Genomic DNA, 17,130 nt, shown 5'->3' on the forward strand with positions numbered 1-17,130 from the left:
ACAGGGAATTTGAGCGATGAAAATCCTTCACATTGAACAAACGTTCCACGCTATACAAATCATGAGAAAAATGAGGAATGTTGTAAAACATGACAGATTGCCCAAGTGCTATTTTTCCCCTATTGGGAAATTCCAAGACATTCCTTCTTTTGTATTTTTTAGTCACTTGGAAAAGTGGCGGTAGGAATACTTAAATATGAAGTCACAGTCTGAAAATAGATATAGACATACGTATATATAGACACACATACACACACACATATGTGTATGTGCAGAGATACACAGGTGACCATTCTGACCGTTCATGAGTCCCAGCTGTGCAGGCTTATTGCAGTTACTTACTTTGGATCAAGATAAGTCTTTAAAAAAGCAGTGACCTAATTCGATGTAATAGTCAGGGGCTACATTGCTTCCCCATTATCTCTAACACAGTACAATGTTAATGAGATTATATCAGATGGATCATATCATTCAAATCTACTTTCTTTGCTCACTCTCTGAATCACTTTGAAATTAACATTGCAATTATTGTCCTGGTGTCAGCAAAGCATCTCTTGTACCTTTTGAATTGGGGGGCATGCTAACTGGGCTTAGTGTCAGGAAAGATGGCTCAGGTGTCAGATGGACCCTGGTTTGCAATCCTGGTCCACAGTTCACTAACTGGTAAGACACTGAGCAAATAACTTAACCTCTATGAGCCCAAGTGTCTTAGCTCTAAAACAGGGAAATGATTATAATGCCATATCTCATAGGTTTGCTATGAGGATTAAATAAGGTATAGCCGTGAAGCACCTAGCCCGGGCCTAGCACTCAGGGGTCCTCCCCAAAGGCTGAGGATAAAGGTTTAGCAAGAAGCGGTGGTTTGGTGAATGCAGGTTTCCTCTCTCTTCCCACCTGAGCATACCAGAGAAATTCACTCTAAGCACTAATGTGAGTTTCTTCCCCGAAGGTTAACAAATCCTTAGCATATCTTTCCCTCATCCTGCAGCATGGAGCTACAAAGGACTGGAGAGACCGTCTATTTCATCTACTGGATGCCCTGCCAATGAGACACTCGGAGGCCTGGACGTCTCCCCGGGAGCAAGGTCAAGTGGAATAAACAGGGATTTGGGCTCCAACTTGTTTTGGCCGATTTCTCAGCCTCTTTGAGTTTCAAATTTTTCGTGTATAAAATGGGGACAAGAGGCTTACTCACAATTGTAGTGATAATTAGTAAGATAATTTAAAAGCTAGCCAAGTGAGTGGCACCACATAAGCTTTCAATATGGGGACATTTTTACATTGTGATTATTATTCTTTACTTTCACTGAAGTAGGTCACACCAGGGCAGAGTGATTACGGCTGCTAGAAAGATCTTCCTTAATTTGGTCCCAAACTTCCTTCCCCATGACTTCAAAACCTGGAGCTGAGACCTCCCCTGCATAGGACAGGTCTGTTTCTCAAATGCCAACTGGGGCCACTCTGGCCCACTCAGTCCCAGGATAATCCCAGATTCCTCCAACCTGGCTTCCTAGACTCTTGGAAGCCACACTCATTTTCCCAAATTGAGATGCAAACTCATTAAGAACCTAGCTCTTGGGTTTCTGCTGAATTTCAAATGTGGTTAGCTGTCATCCGGTCCTCTTAATTTATAGATTTCACTCTGAGGAAATCCAACATAGATCCACACAAGGGTTTTTTGGAGAACCTATTCGTGGGGTGAATGCTCTTCACACAAGAATTCTTTTTTTTTTCAATAAAAATATACATTTCTTTAAATATTAAATGTCTCTTTTCCCTATGATACTTAAAATAAGATTTGGCTGATGAAAATTAGATTGGCACATACCTTTGGAAGAAGAGAGCCTCTGAGTAAAAGTAGGAAAACATACACAGGTTCTTTTATTCATCAAATACGTGTTGAGCACCGCTGTAGGCCTCGTACTGGGCCAAGCAATGGGAGGTCACAGTCAGGAGGGCACCTTCCCGGTCCTTTGGTCCTGCTACAGAATTCCTCTGTACACCACACAGAATTTCCTGGGGAATAGCCCACACATCCCTCATCTGCAGCATTGGGTAAACAAAATCGTCTTTTAAATGCACGATGAGAGCTAGTTCTGATTTGAGGGAGGGGGTGTCGGTAGGGGATTCGTGGGTTTTTGTCTAGCCCATATATTTGTGGATGCTCAGGCACCTAAATTATCAGAGAGTCAGATACTCTTCTCTTAGGAAAGGAGCCAGAGAGACAGTAAAAAGAGTGAAAAACGAGAGTGTGAAGTCGGTGATGCGGACATATTTTCCTACTCGACACGTCTGGAAGCTCTAAGCGTAGGGCCAGCAACATGGGTTAGAAAGTCAGCCGGACTTGGATTAGAATCCCTGCTCCTCCACTCACCAGCCGGGCGACTTTGGTCAAGGCTCATACCTCTCTGAGCTTCCGTTTCACATTTGTAAGAATAGAAATAATAATGGGCACCTTTCAGCATGATTGCAAAGCTTCTCCATGAGCTAACACACATATAGCACGGAGAACTATGTTTAGTACACAAAAGGGACTAAATAAAAGAATTATAACAGTAAATATTTATATTCTACTAATAAGATAAATAATAGCCTCATTTCCACTCATAACAACTTTCTGTTCCTTTTAAGCTCCAACCCCTTTTTTTTGCTTTTAATTCTGGTTAAATATATTTCTGTTTCTAAACAACTGGTAAGCCTCTATCTTCACACCAGAACTGGGTTGTTTGGGTCAACAGACCCGAAGTCTCTGGAAGGGGTCCTTGTGGCAGAAGGAGAGGTGTCCTGTGCCCAGTATGTGACCTGACCCTGCTGCCCTAGGCTGATGCCGAGTGGATCCACTTCTTGGTTTGACCCACATACAGCTTGCAACCATGTCAGTTATTTCAAGTGGGGCTGGCCCAGACATCAGCTGGGTCTCCCAGGGCTCTGCAAGAGCAGAGGAATGTCCCAGGATGCCACTCCCAGGGGTCATGGAGGCCATCCTAAGGGCTCCACCAACTCCCACGAGCCCTCAAGCAGGGAGAGGGTCTAGATGCGTGGCAGAGTTGGCCAACTGCCCAGCGTCCTGTGGGTCAGCAGCAGATTCATGCTAGTCCATCACCTCTTCTGAAAATTGGCTGACCCTGCTCTGACCCTGCAGTATTGACTGGAGACTTTTCCCATGAATAAGAATGAAAGTTATCAAATTGCATTTCGGCCCTGAACGAGCCCGGTTTGTACCCTTTATAGGGCAGGGCTGAAGAGAGACTTAACCTCCACAAAGCCTGGGTTAATGAACACAATTTTCCTTTAAAAATCAAAACCAAACAACCGTTCACCTCACTTGGCAAATATTTGGTGACCTTAGGGTGCACAAATCTCCAGATTCAGAGCTACTTGCGTGTGCTATGGTCAGAACTGTCTATTAGAGTGCCCCTTAGCAGGGCCCAGACGATAGACCATTCCGGTGTCCTAAATCCCATCTGAATGGACCCAAAGAGTCTTGTGGCTTGGCATCGAGAACGGGAATGAGTGATATTAAATGCCTAGCTGATTTTGCTCCTCGGGACTCCGGCAAGATCCAGCAAGACTTCCGGTGACTTGGACAGGCTTGGGTTTTGTCCAGAATCACTGGAGATGGGCACTTTCTCTGGAGTGTATGCAGCATGCTGCCAAGGAGGGGACTCATACTCTGGGCCTGAGCAGCACCATAATGGGTCATTTGGGTGGCTGGAGATAGGACAGGGGGCCAAGGATCTGGATCAGGAGAGTTAGAAGTCAGTGGGAAGTGGACAAAGAAGGCTCAACTGTGGTCCTCAGAGGGTTGGCTTTGCAACCATTGGGCCGGGCCCCGAGCCCCATGTTTTGTGCCTGCCTAATTGACGATTTCTGAGAAGTCAGGGTAGGATTCTAAGTCAGCAAAGATATCGTTGGGATTCCTACAACTCAGGTTGCAGAAACAAGCATTAATCCATAGGACCTGGCGGGAGAAGCCAGGCCCATCGGGACATTGGAAGGAGACATCGATGGTCTTGGACTTGTAGGGGATGCAGCACCTGCTGTCCATGCAGACCCCACAGTACTTCGGCCGGTAGGAGCGTGTGCTGTTGCAGCCGGCGAGGGTGAAGTTCATGGGCGCCTCTGGCTGGTACACGGCCAAACACTTCTTCCCTTCCTGCAGGAAAAGGAGGTTTCAGTTGGGATGCTCAGAGGATGAACAGCCACCTTCCTCCCTCCAAGCCTTCAATTCTCCCTTTGCACTCACCATGCGGAACCACTCCACCTTTCCTTCAGGTTTGTGGCATCTTCAAGATGGGAAGGACCTCCCCAAGCACAGCAAGACACAGCCACATTACGCAGGACTAACTTCGGACCTCACAAGGCACTGTGTTGCAGAGGTGGTTCCTCGCAACCTGCAATGTCCTCTTGCCTACATTTCTGCCTCGCCAATGCCCAGAACCCCGTCACAGTTGTACCAACACGGAAAGCCCTTGTTGCTTCTTCAGTCCACCCAGCGTCACGGCTAGTGAGCAGCAGAGCCATCACGGGGCTCCACAATTGGGGCATGTGCTTTCCCCTAACCTGTCCTTCCTCCACACACCCCCGCCCAGCCTCTCACACACCCTCCTCACATAACTTGTCCAACCAGAATGTGCTCTGTAGAGCCAGTTCTGTCTCTCCACAGGGATGTGGGCCAGTCAAGAGGAGGGCCCTTTCTGTGACTCTACAGGCCAAGTCTGTGCCTGGTGCACGGTAGGTACTCACTAAGCTCATTGCAGGAATGCCTCTACTATGTTCCGGCATCATGCCAGAACTCGGGGTAGAGCAGAGCCAGGCTCCGTGGGGTTTGAGGCTTATATAGTTCAAGGGGCCATCTGAGGCTCATAATTACAAAACCAAAATTGGGTGCGAAGCATGAGCCAACAGCGAGGACTTGAGGTGGCGTGGGGGTAGAGCACCCTCTGCCTCAAGTGCCCTGGGCATTCACCCAGCTTAGGACCTTTGCCCCTGTTTCTCCTGCTGCTGGTCGCTTTTCTGTCCATGCTCTCAAGGAAGCCACATCTTCTGAGTACCTACTGTGCTCCGAGCACCAAGAATACGCAGGCCAGCATGGCCGAGGTCACTGATCAGAGAGAGAAGAGAAGACGAAGGACGAGGTGGCAGGATCGGGCTGGCCAGCACAGAGATCATTGGAGTAGGAGCAGGGGACAGCAAGTGAGGAGGATTCGTGTGAAGCTGAGCTGCCTTGTCTCCCAGGCACCCCTCTCCCCAGCAACCCCAAGAAACCATCAGTACTCCAAAAATGGAGTCAGTGCTGAGTTTTTCTTTCTTTTCCTTTTTTATTTTTTTTTCTTTTCCATGCAAGGCAGATGACCAGTCCTAAGATAGAAGCCAGGAGGCCTTGAGAGAGGCAAATCAGACCCATTTCTCACTGCCGTCACCTACTCTGTCCCGGATCCTTTGTTTTACTGATCTTAGACTCTCCAAGCTGGAGGAGATGTCTGAGACCAACCCCAGCTTTACTCATGAGGGGCCTGGGGCTCCGAGATGCGGAGAGCGGCCACCGTCCTGTGCAGCGAGCAGGAGACGGGCACGTGACCCCCATTGTCCTGAGCCCTGTTTCGAGCTCCCCGACTGCCCAGCGCGGCCGTCATGCCTGGGCTGGTGCCTGCGCGCTGGGACAGAAGCAGAGGGGGCGTGGCGGCCAGCGAGGGTCACCTCAGAGTCACCACCGGAGAGCACTTGTTCCCATTTCACAAAGGGCCCCCACGAGGAAGTTCAGGGGCCAGGCTTGAAGCGGGGCCTGTCTGTCTGGAAGTCTGACGCGCCTCCCCCGACCCCGCGCCCCCAACCCCCCCGGAAGGTGGACGGACCTTGATGTGTGGACGCATGTCCACGTCACAGGGCCGCAGGTTGCAGAGGCGGCTCTCTTGCTTGGGCCAGCAGTGGCTGTTGGCGTTGGAGATGCGCGTAGAGACCCCCAGGCCGCAGGTGGTGGAGCAGGGACTCCAGGGGCTCGTGTAGGCCAGGCAGTTCCCGTGCCACGGCTCCATCTCACCTATGGCCGCTGAGGACAGGGACCAGACTCCCCGTGAGCTTCCTGCCGCCATCAGCACACACAGGGTCAGGGATCCTAAAGCTCCCAGGGGAGGGGTGTGGGCTGTCTCCCCCACCCCCAAAAGGGCAGGTCAGCTTCTAACCAGCATGGGTCCCCAGGGAGAGGAGGACCTGTTTTGAGCTCTTATACTTCTCCGGTGGAATGACCATCTTTACAGAGAGGTGGACCAGAGTACAAATCCTGCTCGACTACCTGTAAGCTGTGTGGTTCCAGATAACTCCCTCTGGGCCTCAGTGTCCTTACTGGAATAAAACATCTGCCTTCCACGGCTGGTGTGACAATGAAAGGACCTGCTTATTGAGTATATATCGGGCATCTGCAAGGTGCTGGGATTTGAAGAATGAAAGATACTGTACCTGCCCCTACAGAGGTCAAGTTTATTTGGAGAAATCAGAGGGAGTGTCTATACCCTAGTGCCTGATATCTCATCTGGGTGATCCTGAGGGCACAATGGGTAGGGACACACACTCTTCAGAGCCGCATTGCCTGGGTTCAACTCTGAGCACAAGCACTCAGTAGCTGGGCAACTTCCGATAGCCCTCACCTCCATGCCTCAGTGTCCCCACCTGCAAGGGGGGCGTTGATAATCTCATCTCCTTCCCAAGGCTGTGGACTAAAAAGACGGGTTCATGCATATGAAAGCCGGAAAGCCAGCCCTGGCTCAGTAAACGTGAACTTTCGTGGTTTCTTGACTGACAACTGAACACCAAGTCTTGGATGGTTCTGTTAATGTATGCATCCCAGCATCCAGTGCTCAAGTATTCTCTGAGTAATGGAAAAATGGATGAAGCTGGAGACAGAGGCAGGTAAAAAGCCAGGAAGACAAAGCAGAGATCCCACAGAAAGATGGCCCAAGATACACAAGACAAGAATCTGAAGAGGTCGCCAGTCCAGCCCGGACCCAAACGTGCGCACAGGCAGGCGGGCACTCACAGGAAGCCGGGAAGGGGACAGGCATGGGGGGGAGGAGGAAAGACAGATGGTAGGGCAGGGGAAGAGGGAGAGGGGGAGGGAAGGGGAGGGAGAGAGCCTGATTTGGAGGGCAGAACGGGAGGGGGAGGGAAGGAATAGCAGATTGGGGGAGGGGCAGAGAGGAGGAAAGGGAAAAGTAGGAAAGAAGAGACACCTAATGGGATCAGAAGGAGGGAGGAAGGAGAAGGGGCAGGAAGGAGCAGTGCCGGACGCCCAGCCCCTCCAAGTTCACAGGTGTGCAGGGAACAGGGCTGGACAAGGCAGGAATGAATGTGTGAGAGAGCGAAGCTTTGAGAGACGGAAGAAAACCAGGAGAAGCATCTGAGGGCAGAGGAAAATGGGGCTGGGATGAGCCAGGGGCATGAGCACGGAGGAGGGAGGCAGAGGGAAGGATTTGCCTAGGAGGATAAAAGGGCTTTGGTTTCTGAGTTGCCCACGAGGAGGCAGGGGCCCTGATTGTACTGGGTCAGAACGGGCTCACTGGGCCACATACCACGGGCAGACAGCCACTGCCCCGCCCCCGTGACCCTCATGTATCTCTGCCCATTAGAGGCTGTGGCGGGCCTGCTAGGGACCGAGCTTCCTCTGCCCCTTCCCCTATGGACACCGGACGGCTTCTTCATGGGGCTGGCTCTCCCCTGGGAACCACCCCGAGCCCCTCCGGAGAGGCGCGGAGGGGCAGGACCGCCCTCCTCCCTGACCCAGGCAGAGCCACTGAGGGCACACAGCCTGGGGGCGGGTCTCCATCGCCCGAGCTTTCCAGGGTGTTCTCTGAAACACCTTCTTCACTTCTGCAAAACCTCTTTCTCCTAGTTCCGTCCTGCCTCTTGGATTCGTCTTTCTCAGCTCTTTTCTCTCCCTCACCTTAAATGGTGGTGTCTCCGGGGCCACAATTGTGGTTCTCCCCCAGACGATTGGGTCCCCCAGGGTACAAACGGCAACATCTGGAGGTATTTGGGGTTGTTGCTACTTGGGGGGGCAGGTGCTGCTGGCATCTAATGGGTAGAGGCCAGGGGTGCCGCTAAACATCCCACAATGCACAGGGCAGACCTCCCCACAAAGTCTTCCCTGGTTCGAGATGTTGTCTGTACCAAGGCTGAGAAACGCTGCTCGGCGCAGCCTCCCTGGGCAATCTCACGCACTTATAATTTAAAAAAAAATTACCAGTACCCCTAGAACTCTGCTGGGCGATGCCAGGGCAGGGCCCCCAGCCTCAAACTCAAGCTGTTTCAAACAGTGCAGTTCTTCACTTCCAGTGTGCTCCTCTCGTTTTCTCTCCCAGGTCATGATGAGCCCGGAGAGTCGCTGTCTACCCTTCTCTCTTCTTCACTCCATGCAGTGGATTGATGCCCTGGCCTCAGTCTTACTCCTCATGCAGTGCCTCTCACATCTGTCCCTTCCTTGCCACCTCCACTTCCACTGCCCTAGCTCAGATCCTCATTGGCCCAACCATCCATCCATCCATCCATCCATCTATTGGTCTGCCCATCCATCCATCCATCCATCCATCCATCCATCCATCCACCCACCCATCCATCCACCCACCCATCCATCCATCCATCCATCCATCCATCCATCCATCCATCCATCCATCCATCCATCTATTGGTCTGCCCATCCATCCCTCCCTCCCTCCCTCCATCCGCCCGCCCATCCATCCATCTATTGGTCTGCCCATCCATCCATCCATCCATCCATCCATCCATCCATCCATCCACCCATCCATCCATCCATCCATCCATCCATCCATCCATCCATCCATCCATCCATCTATTGGTCTGCCCATCCATCCCTCCCTCCCTCCCTCCATCCGCCCGCCCATCCATCCATCTATTGGTCTGCCCATCCATCCATCCATCCATCCATCCGCCCATCCATCCATTTGCCCATCCATAAGACAACCATCAGTTTGGTACCTGCTAAGTGGCTGGCACTGGGCTACTCCAGTAAGCAGTGGTAAAACCAATGGGCCTGTTCCTGTCCTCCCTTCCCAGGGCTTCCTCTGGCTAGTGTGCCTGGCTGCAGTCTCACCTGTGCACAATTCCTCCATAGTGAGGAGAAGCCACCTACTCCCTCTCCCGCCCTTAAGCCTTGTCTCCCTGCTTCTCCTCCTCGGGTGCCTGCACACCCACCCTTCCTGCACCTCCACTTCCCAGTTTAATCTCTTAAGTAGGATAACAATGAATCCCATGTGTCTGGCTTTGCTCTTTATAAAGCTCTTGCTCATTTTATGTTGGGAGGACCTCATAGAACAGTTGGGACAGTTGGAGAAATAGGGTCCCAGAGGACAGGTGGCTTTACCAAGCTCACACAGTTAGTGGGTGGTGGTCTGGGGACTGGGATTCATTGCGAGGGGTCAGGGCCCCGTCCCCCGCTCCCCCCCCTCCTGCCCCCGCACCCACCTAGGGGGCCGATGTGGCGCTGCGCTGTCTTGCGTGGCCTCCTGGCGTCGTGGTCGCACACCCACTGCTGGCAGCAGCGGCCAGGGACGCTGACCCGCCGGGGGCGATGGCACCAGAGGCGCGGGGGGCGCGAGTGCAGGCACAGGGGTGTGCAGCCCACCGCGCCGTCCACGCACGTGCAGTTGTACTTGCAATTGGGCTGGAAGGACTGGCCGTTGGTGTAGCGCACCCCGTCCAGGACGCAGCCCACGCCGACCACCTCTGCAAACACACGCGCGGCTCGGGTCAGGCCCTCTGGGCTCCGCGCCCCCGCGGGGACCTCTGCCCGCCTCCACCTGGCTCTGACCCTGGAGGAGCGCCCACGCCGGCAGGACCACGCAGGGCCCAGCCAGCCCCCGGGAGTGTGGCGAGACTTGAGCAGAGGCAGTGAGGGAGTGTGGGGTGCAGCTCAGCCACCAGCCATCAAGTGACCCCGTGTCAGGCTGGCAGCGCTGAGAAGGTAGAGCCTGGTCGGGGCAGGAACCTCTGCCACCTGTCAGTCCCGCCCCCGGCACATGGCACAGAGCTGAGGACTGACAGAGACCTCTAGGGCCATGGTTCTGAGGGCCCAAGTGTAAAACCGATCCAAACACTTTGGAACAAAGATTCGGCTCACTCAGTGCATGTATTTATGGAAGGTTCTAGGCACTGGAGGTTCGGGGAACAAAGTGGACAAAACCATGCCCTCATAGAGCTTCCAGTGCAGTGGGGGTAACACAGGAAAGACAAACAGATCCTACAGAGTGTTGGAGGGTACCAGGGCCGGGGAGAACAGCAAGAGGAGGGGCGGCTGGGGGGGGGGGCACATCACCCAGGTGATGCTGCTTCAGCAAAGGTGGAAGGAGGCAAGGAAGTTAGCTGGCACTGGTGTTGGGGGGGAGGTCTCCCAGGCAGGGAGGGAGCAGGCCTGGGAGGTGAGGGGTTGGGGGCCAGAGATGAGGTGAGAGAGGGTTTCCTTGGGGGCTCAGAGCTGTTAGCACCTAGACACACAGTGTGTGCTCCGTAAGCAACCGTTGATCCCCCCTCTAGGAATCGTGCTTCTCAAGAGCACAGGAGGTGCTGAACAGAACAGGCAGTAAGGACAGTCAGGAGGCCACCCCTGTAATCCAGGTGAGAGGTGGCTGTGCTTGCACCCTGGAGGGACCAGGAGCCCTGAGGAGGGCTCAGCTTCTGGGTGTGTTTGGAAGGAACAGCCGCCAGATGAGATGGGAGGAGCAGAGGAGCGAGGTCAGGAGTGACTCCTAGTTCTATGACCTGAGCCCTAGCAGGGGAGGGATGGATGCTCTGTCCTCGGAGGAGCTGGTTTTGGGGTGAGTGGCCTTAGGCGTTCTTCATTAGATATGAGATCTGGGTAAAGAAACCTAGGGGGCAGGAGGGGTGTGGAGCCGCTGGGCCCCCCAGCACCGCCCCCTGGCTGCCTTGAGGACAGTGCCTGGAAGTGCATGCAGAGAACTCCCAGGCAGCAAGGGTGCCCACCCAAGGACGGCTAGTTTGGAACCCGCAGTCTGCCAATAGCTCCAGCGGATCGCCCCAGTTTGCCGGCAGATGGTCACTGATACTAATAGTCCCAGTATCTAACAGGAGTGAAGGGTTCCTAAGCGCTGTCTCTGTTCTTTGGTCACCAGACCTGCTGTGTGTCAGGCTTCCATGCATTGCTGGTTTCCTCCTACAAGGAAACACCACCCCATTTTCACATACAGCAAAACTGAGTCTCAGTGAAGTTAAGTCACGCGTCGAAGGCGACACAGCCAGATGCCGAGTCTCAGCCTGTGGGAATGTTGGCATGACTGCTCTTTATCCTGGGAGGTGATCGTGCAGGGTGGAGGCACAGAAAGGAAGGCACTCCCGCTCACTGGCCATCTGATCTTGTGCCAGGCACCATCTGATATGTTATCTCATTCAGTTCTCCCAGTAAGTTCACGAGGAGAGTTTTATTTTCCCTGTTTGGCAGACAGGGAGGTCCAGTGATTCATTAGCTGAAGGTCACCCAGCTGGTGAAGGATAGAGCTGCACTTCAATCCCTGGGGATCTGACTCCACAGCCCATTTCCTTCCACCAGACACCAGTAAAGGAGGGGAAATTGGAAAAAACAACAACAACAACAAAAAACAAACGAAAACGAAAACAAAACAAAGTAGAGGAAGCCCTGGGTGAATCACTCATCCTTTTGTTCTGAGTCACCCCCGACTGTGCCCTTGCTCTGGGAAGGTGTGAGCACGTGTGCGTGCACGTGAGTGTGTGTGCACGCTGGGGGAGGGGGCGGAGGGAGCGTGCTGAGGCCTGCTCTCTGCCCGTGTGTGGCAGAACGTTGGCGGGACAAGGCAGTACTTGGGGCCTGGGAGCCCTTAGCACACTGGCACCACCTGGGGGGGCTTTCAAAAATTCTGATGCCCACACCGTGCCCCAGAATATGGGCGTGGACCCGAGACTCAGTATTTTTGTTATTTTTTTGAACTTCGATATATTTTTTTTAAGATTTTATTTATTTATTTATCAGAGAGACAGAGAGAGCGCTCACAAGCAGGGGGAGCGGCAGGCAGAGAGAGAAGGAGAAGCAGGCTCCCCGCGGAGCAGGGAGCCTGATGCGGAGCTCGATCCCAGGACCCTGGGATCATGACCTGAGCAGAAGGCAGATGCTTAACCGACTGAGCCATGCAGGCATCCCTGGCCTTTGTTATTTTTTAAATCTCCCCAGGTGAATCCAGTTTACAGCCAAGATTGGGAACCACTGCTTCCAAAAGCTGCTCCCAGTCTCCTGGGAATTTGGGGCAGGTGGGGACAGTGGTGGTGCTGGTGGCCCTGAGCAGCCTGCCCACCATAGGCTAGAGGGAGAGTGGGGTGCATGATATGTATGGGGCCTGGGCCCACAGCAGACTCTAATGCCCCCTCCTCATTCACTTTTAAACTAATGGAAGGACCGGCTCCTGGTGAAGCGCACCATCTCCTATCTAATCTCAGCCTTGCAAGTACAGGCATGGTGTGGTGAGCCTTCCTCTTACTGAAGGACCCACAGGAACTCAAATCATTGGCTCCACCATCCAGGCCTTCACTTCCCTCACCCACCCCCTAATGGACTGTCAGCTGCATGGGAGCAAGGACAGTGGGTCATGCCTTGTTGTAACCCAACTGTTGCATTATCACCCACCTATTCATAACTGTGTGAATGAGTCAGTGGATGGAGGGATGGATGGAGGGATGGAGGGATGGATGGATGGATGGATGGATGGACGCGTGGATATATGGATGGAGGGGAGGTGGGGTGAGCCCTCATCTGTATTGGGCTCCTCCCACGTGTCAGGTTCTCGACATCCCGACCACCCAAAGAAGTAGGTATTATTTGTCACATTTCCTTGATGACAAAACTGACACTTACAAGGTTAAGTAGCTTGCCCAAGGTCACCATATTAGTTATGGAGCTGGAATTTGAACTTTAGATTGTCTATCGCCAAAGACCATGCATGAGCTGTCTACTCCTTCGCTCTTTACACCGGGGAGTCTAGCCTGGAAGGAGACCTGCCTCCTCCTCTGAGGATGACTGTGGACAAAGCCGAGATAATTTCTGCAAGGGAAAGTTAAAACAAAGCAAGTAAAACAATGACCCAGAACAGCCGGTCACATCTGAGGCTTTAATGCGGTCCCTTGTTTATTCTCAACAGCTGCATGAGGTTGGTTTGATCAAGATACTTAAGTGATGTGCCCAAGGTCACGTAGCCAGCAAATGGCAGAGCCAGTATTCAAAACCCAGATCTGTCTGCCTGTAAATTGCATGATCCTTCCAGCAAACCACCCTGCTCTCAGGCCTGGCCCAGCTGTATTAAACACAGAGTAATGTTTGTACAACCCAAATAGCCAAAGAGTGTAATTCAGAGGTCACTCTTTGCCCATAGAAGTATTTAGTTTGGCCCACAGAACATTTTGAAAAAAAATTTTTTTGGAACATATTGCCAACATTTACAAATCATACACAAATCTGGACTTTTGGATTCTCTTGGAAACTGAGCAGAATGGACAAGACCAAGCTCACTTTTCTGCCTGGCCACAGTGACTGGCGCCCAGGAGCAGTGACCTCTGGTAGCCAAAGCTTGCATTCACTCATTTGCCATAATTCCACCTTTCTCTGAGTTACGTGTCAGTGTTGGGACTGCTTATTCTTAGGGCCTGTCTTGTCTCGGCCTAGTTACATGCACATCTCCAAACACAGGTTTAACCTGTCTTGGGGACAAACCAGTGGTTGAATTGACCATTTGCCACCAGACTGTCTGTGGGACTCTTCTTTCTCTTTCCCCTTCTGGCCCCAAGGTGCCTTCCTCTCTGTGGCCATCAGACCCTGGCCGCTCGTCTTTCTTGCCTTAGGGCCTCGTGAACTCAGACACCGTGGCAACATTTCTAGGAAGATGTTTCATAGAACATTAGGGAGTTGCATGTTTGTGTGTATGTGTGTACATGCGATGTGTGTATCTGTGAGTGTGCACATGTGTGGCAGGGTGGAGGAGTGGTAAAAATCTACCTGGACAAAGCAATTCCCTGTGCAAATAAGTTTCAAAAACAAGGGCTTCTTATATCTCCCATTTTGGAATTTTACAGTGGATGTGAACATTTAAAACTTCTCAGAAATTCTGTATACTTGTTGAACTTTGTTTATTCCAGTATCTGCAAACCTGTATGACCAAGGAACCATTGGCAAGTGTAATACCTATTAAAATCTGTGGAACAGTTTTCCTTCCAGATAAAAGGAAAGGAAATACACAGGGGCTTATGGTGAGGGTAAGCTAAGAGGCTCTAGGGAGTGAAAGCAGGACCCAAGATACAAGGAGATACGGGGTGTGGATGGATTGGGAAGGCGGTTTTCCAGGCCTCTGGTGGGGAAGGGCAGGCAGGAGAGGCAGTTTCAGGGCCTGCACAATCTCTGGGTCCATGAGAGAAGGTGTATAAAGACATGGTGCCAGGCATGTAATAAGATGTCAGTACGGCTCTAGAGATTAGTATGATCACAGTGAACTGAGCTACCTTTTTAAGGACCTTGAAAAATAGCTCTAAGAGGGAAAGAAATGATGAGACAGTCTCCTGTAACAAAGGGATTATAGTGTAGGAAGGCTCAGCCAGATTTCTCACCGGGTATGAGGAGAGACTGACTATACGACTTTCTATATATATATATATATATATATGCAGTCAGTCTCAAACTTGGGTGTAAATGAGAATCACCTGGGAACCCTGTTAAATGTTTATGTGCCCACCTTCCCTTTTAGAGACTTTTACTCAGTAAGTCTGGGGTGGGGCTCAAGGATAACATTTTTCACCAACACATCAGATGATTCTATGCAGATGTTACTGCAAGTTCTCTTTGAGCACACTGTTTTATGGGGCTAATAATTAATCTGAACAAAAGGGGAAAAGTAAAGGTTGGGAGGATCAAGGGTGGTTACTTGGAAAGCTAAAGACAGATGACTTTGAATGAAAGTTGAAGCATGAATCAATGATAAAAGAGCAGAAAGTGCTTATAATTAACTGTGAGGCACAGGTAGGATTGTCGGACTTGGAATTATGGTCATAACCCTCATCAACCACCCACCTCAGGAGATAAAATAGGTAGGCTGAGGATGAGAGACGATGCTATGTGTGAACATGTAATTGGGTGCATATGGCGTCATAGTTATGGAGAAGTCTTGATTCAGCACTAAGGGAAGAAAGGCGTTCTTGAGTTTATGAGGCTTTATGTACTTTTTCGGAAGTTAGGCTACTGTGTCATGATGCCTAGTAACCTCTCTTTATCATGCTGGGTCATGTATTTTGGATAAATGCTTGGACAATTCAAGCTAAGTGACTGCCATTCCAGATAGAAGCATGAGATCAGAAAGTCCCTGAAAGGAAGTCTCTGGGAACAAAAAAGGGCATGATAGAGCACTTGAAGAGCAAACAAACAACAGCAGTTGTCCCCCCAGCATGAGGATATTATAAAGAGCAAAGTAAAGAAAAAGCAAAGGCAATTAGAACCCCAGGAAAGACAAAAAGCCTCATAAGAAAGAAAATTCAAACAAATACAATATCTCATGCTTCAGCAACATTATTTATGTAGTCATAATATTATAAATGCTGATTATTGTATAACCAAAAATTATGAAAATAAAACTGCAAGATAGGTGATGTGTCTGATGGTATTGAGGAGTTAAGTCATCAGCTGTCATATAGGAACATTGATAGGTTATCCAAAATTGATATTTTAAGCCAATCAAGTTATAAGAGAAGACATATTATATAGTGATAACTACCAGAAGAAAGGGCTAAAAAGTTAAAAGTGACAGTGGTAGCTGAAGGAACATGGGTGTGTAGGAAGGGATGATTGTAGCCTGATGGATTTTATTCTTTCAAGGTCACTGGATTTAAAAAAATATATATTATTTAAATTTAGAATGTTACTAAAATATCCGGGGCTCTGATGAGTTTTGGTGCCCCTGGAAGGCATAGGCATCCCGCAAAGGGTCTACAACTCAGAGCATGAAACCATGCTTAGGTCTTCCCTGGTGGGTCCCTATTCCCCGGTCAGCCACGGATGTGCCTCCAGGACCGAGAAGAGAGCAGGAAGCCAGGCTCTGGAGGCAAGAGGAATGCAGGCATCCCTCCCTCTTCAGGAAGGGCCCAGCTTCTGACCTCTAATCGTAGACTAGAGTAGGAGGAGGGCAGAGACTGGCCAGGGGAAGGGCTACAGGTGAGGGCTAGAGCTGGGGGTGCTGGGGGCTGGCCAGAAGGTAGGGAGGGTCTCACTTACGTGCACACACTCCTATTGCGTACCTCGGGCGGTCCCCACTGTAATCGCAGTAGAGGCCCCGGTGGGGGTCACAGATGGCTGCCTCTGTGCAGTTGTCCCCGAGCTGCTGAGCACACATTTTACAGCATTCACAGCCGTCTGTGATGAGGCTGACCCCCAGCGGGCAGCGGGGTGGGGACGGCGGGCACTCACATGGCCACTTGCAGAATTGGGGGCGTGAGGATGTATCCTCCAGTGGCACTGGGGTGAAGGCCATGGCCGTGGGGGCTGGAGAGAAGGCCTGTAGGGGAAGAGCAGAGATAAAGGGCTGCTGGGCAGGGGTGTCAAAGCCTAAAGGGTCGGCAATCACCTTCTCATCTTCCTGGTGTTAAAAGGTTTACATAAAATTATGGTTTTATCTACCATGTTTTTAATAGCCAGACATCTCCTTTCTCTTCAGTAAAACAAATAGGAGCTAAGAGCCAGGAGGTCGGAGAAGTTAAGCCAATTTCCCCAGTCCCCTTACTGGAGGCGGTGGGGCCCTGATTCTATGTCAGAACTCTGGCCACACTAAGCCTCATCTGTGTTTCCGTCCATCCTCGAGCATCCCACAACCTGGGTGTGTTTCTGTCCATCCCCGAGCATCCCACAACCTGGGAGGGCGCCGAGTCAGTCTCATTTCACAGATGTGGGACCCGAGGCTCTGAGTAGCGAATACCTTCTTTTTTTTTTTTTAAGATTTTATTTATTTATTTGAGAGAGAGAGAATGAGAGATAGAGAGCACGAGAGGGAAGAGGGTCAGAGGGAGAAGCAGACTCCCTGCTGAGCAGGGAGCCCAATGCGGGACTCGATCCCGGGACTCCAGGATCATG

At 51.2% G+C, this 17,130-nt stretch overlaps 2 protein-coding genes across 2 annotated transcripts in view; one reads left to right on the plus strand and one right to left on the minus strand.

Annotated features, from left to right (window-relative positions):
- Positions 1–1,727, plus strand: part of NDRG1 (N-myc downstream regulated 1) — a 60,416-nt gene extending 58,689 nt beyond the window's left edge. Inside the window, exon 16 of the mRNA XM_088022747.1 lies at positions 989–1,727. Coding sequence (XP_087878873.1) covers positions 989–1,149 — 161 coding nt within the window. The 3' untranslated portion in view covers positions 1,150–1,727. The remainder of the gene's footprint in view (positions 1–988) is intronic.
- Positions 1,728–3,829: 2,102 nt separating this feature from the next.
- Positions 3,830–17,130, minus strand: part of CCN4 (cellular communication network factor 4) — a 33,594-nt gene continuing 20,293 nt past the window's right edge. Inside the window, exons 2-5 of the mRNA XM_088022748.1 lie at positions 16,302–16,558; positions 9,474–9,734; positions 5,856–6,049; positions 3,830–4,156 (exon numbers count right to left, since the gene is read on the minus strand). Of these exons, the coding sequence (XP_087878874.1) occupies positions 3,857–4,156; positions 5,856–6,049; positions 9,474–9,734; positions 16,302–16,558 (1,012 nt within the window). The 3' untranslated portion in view covers positions 3,830–3,856. The remainder of the gene's footprint in view (positions 4,157–5,855; positions 6,050–9,473; positions 9,735–16,301; positions 16,559–17,130) is intronic.

The sequence above is a fragment of the Eumetopias jubatus genome, unplaced genomic scaffold (genome assembly GCF_037043125.1).
Source record: "Eumetopias jubatus isolate StellerSeaLion01/CBP00866 unplaced genomic scaffold, mEumJub1_p1.0 scaffold_4, whole genome shotgun sequence".
In the NCBI taxonomy this organism is placed as follows: Eukaryota; Metazoa; Chordata; class Mammalia; order Carnivora; family Otariidae; genus Eumetopias; species Eumetopias jubatus.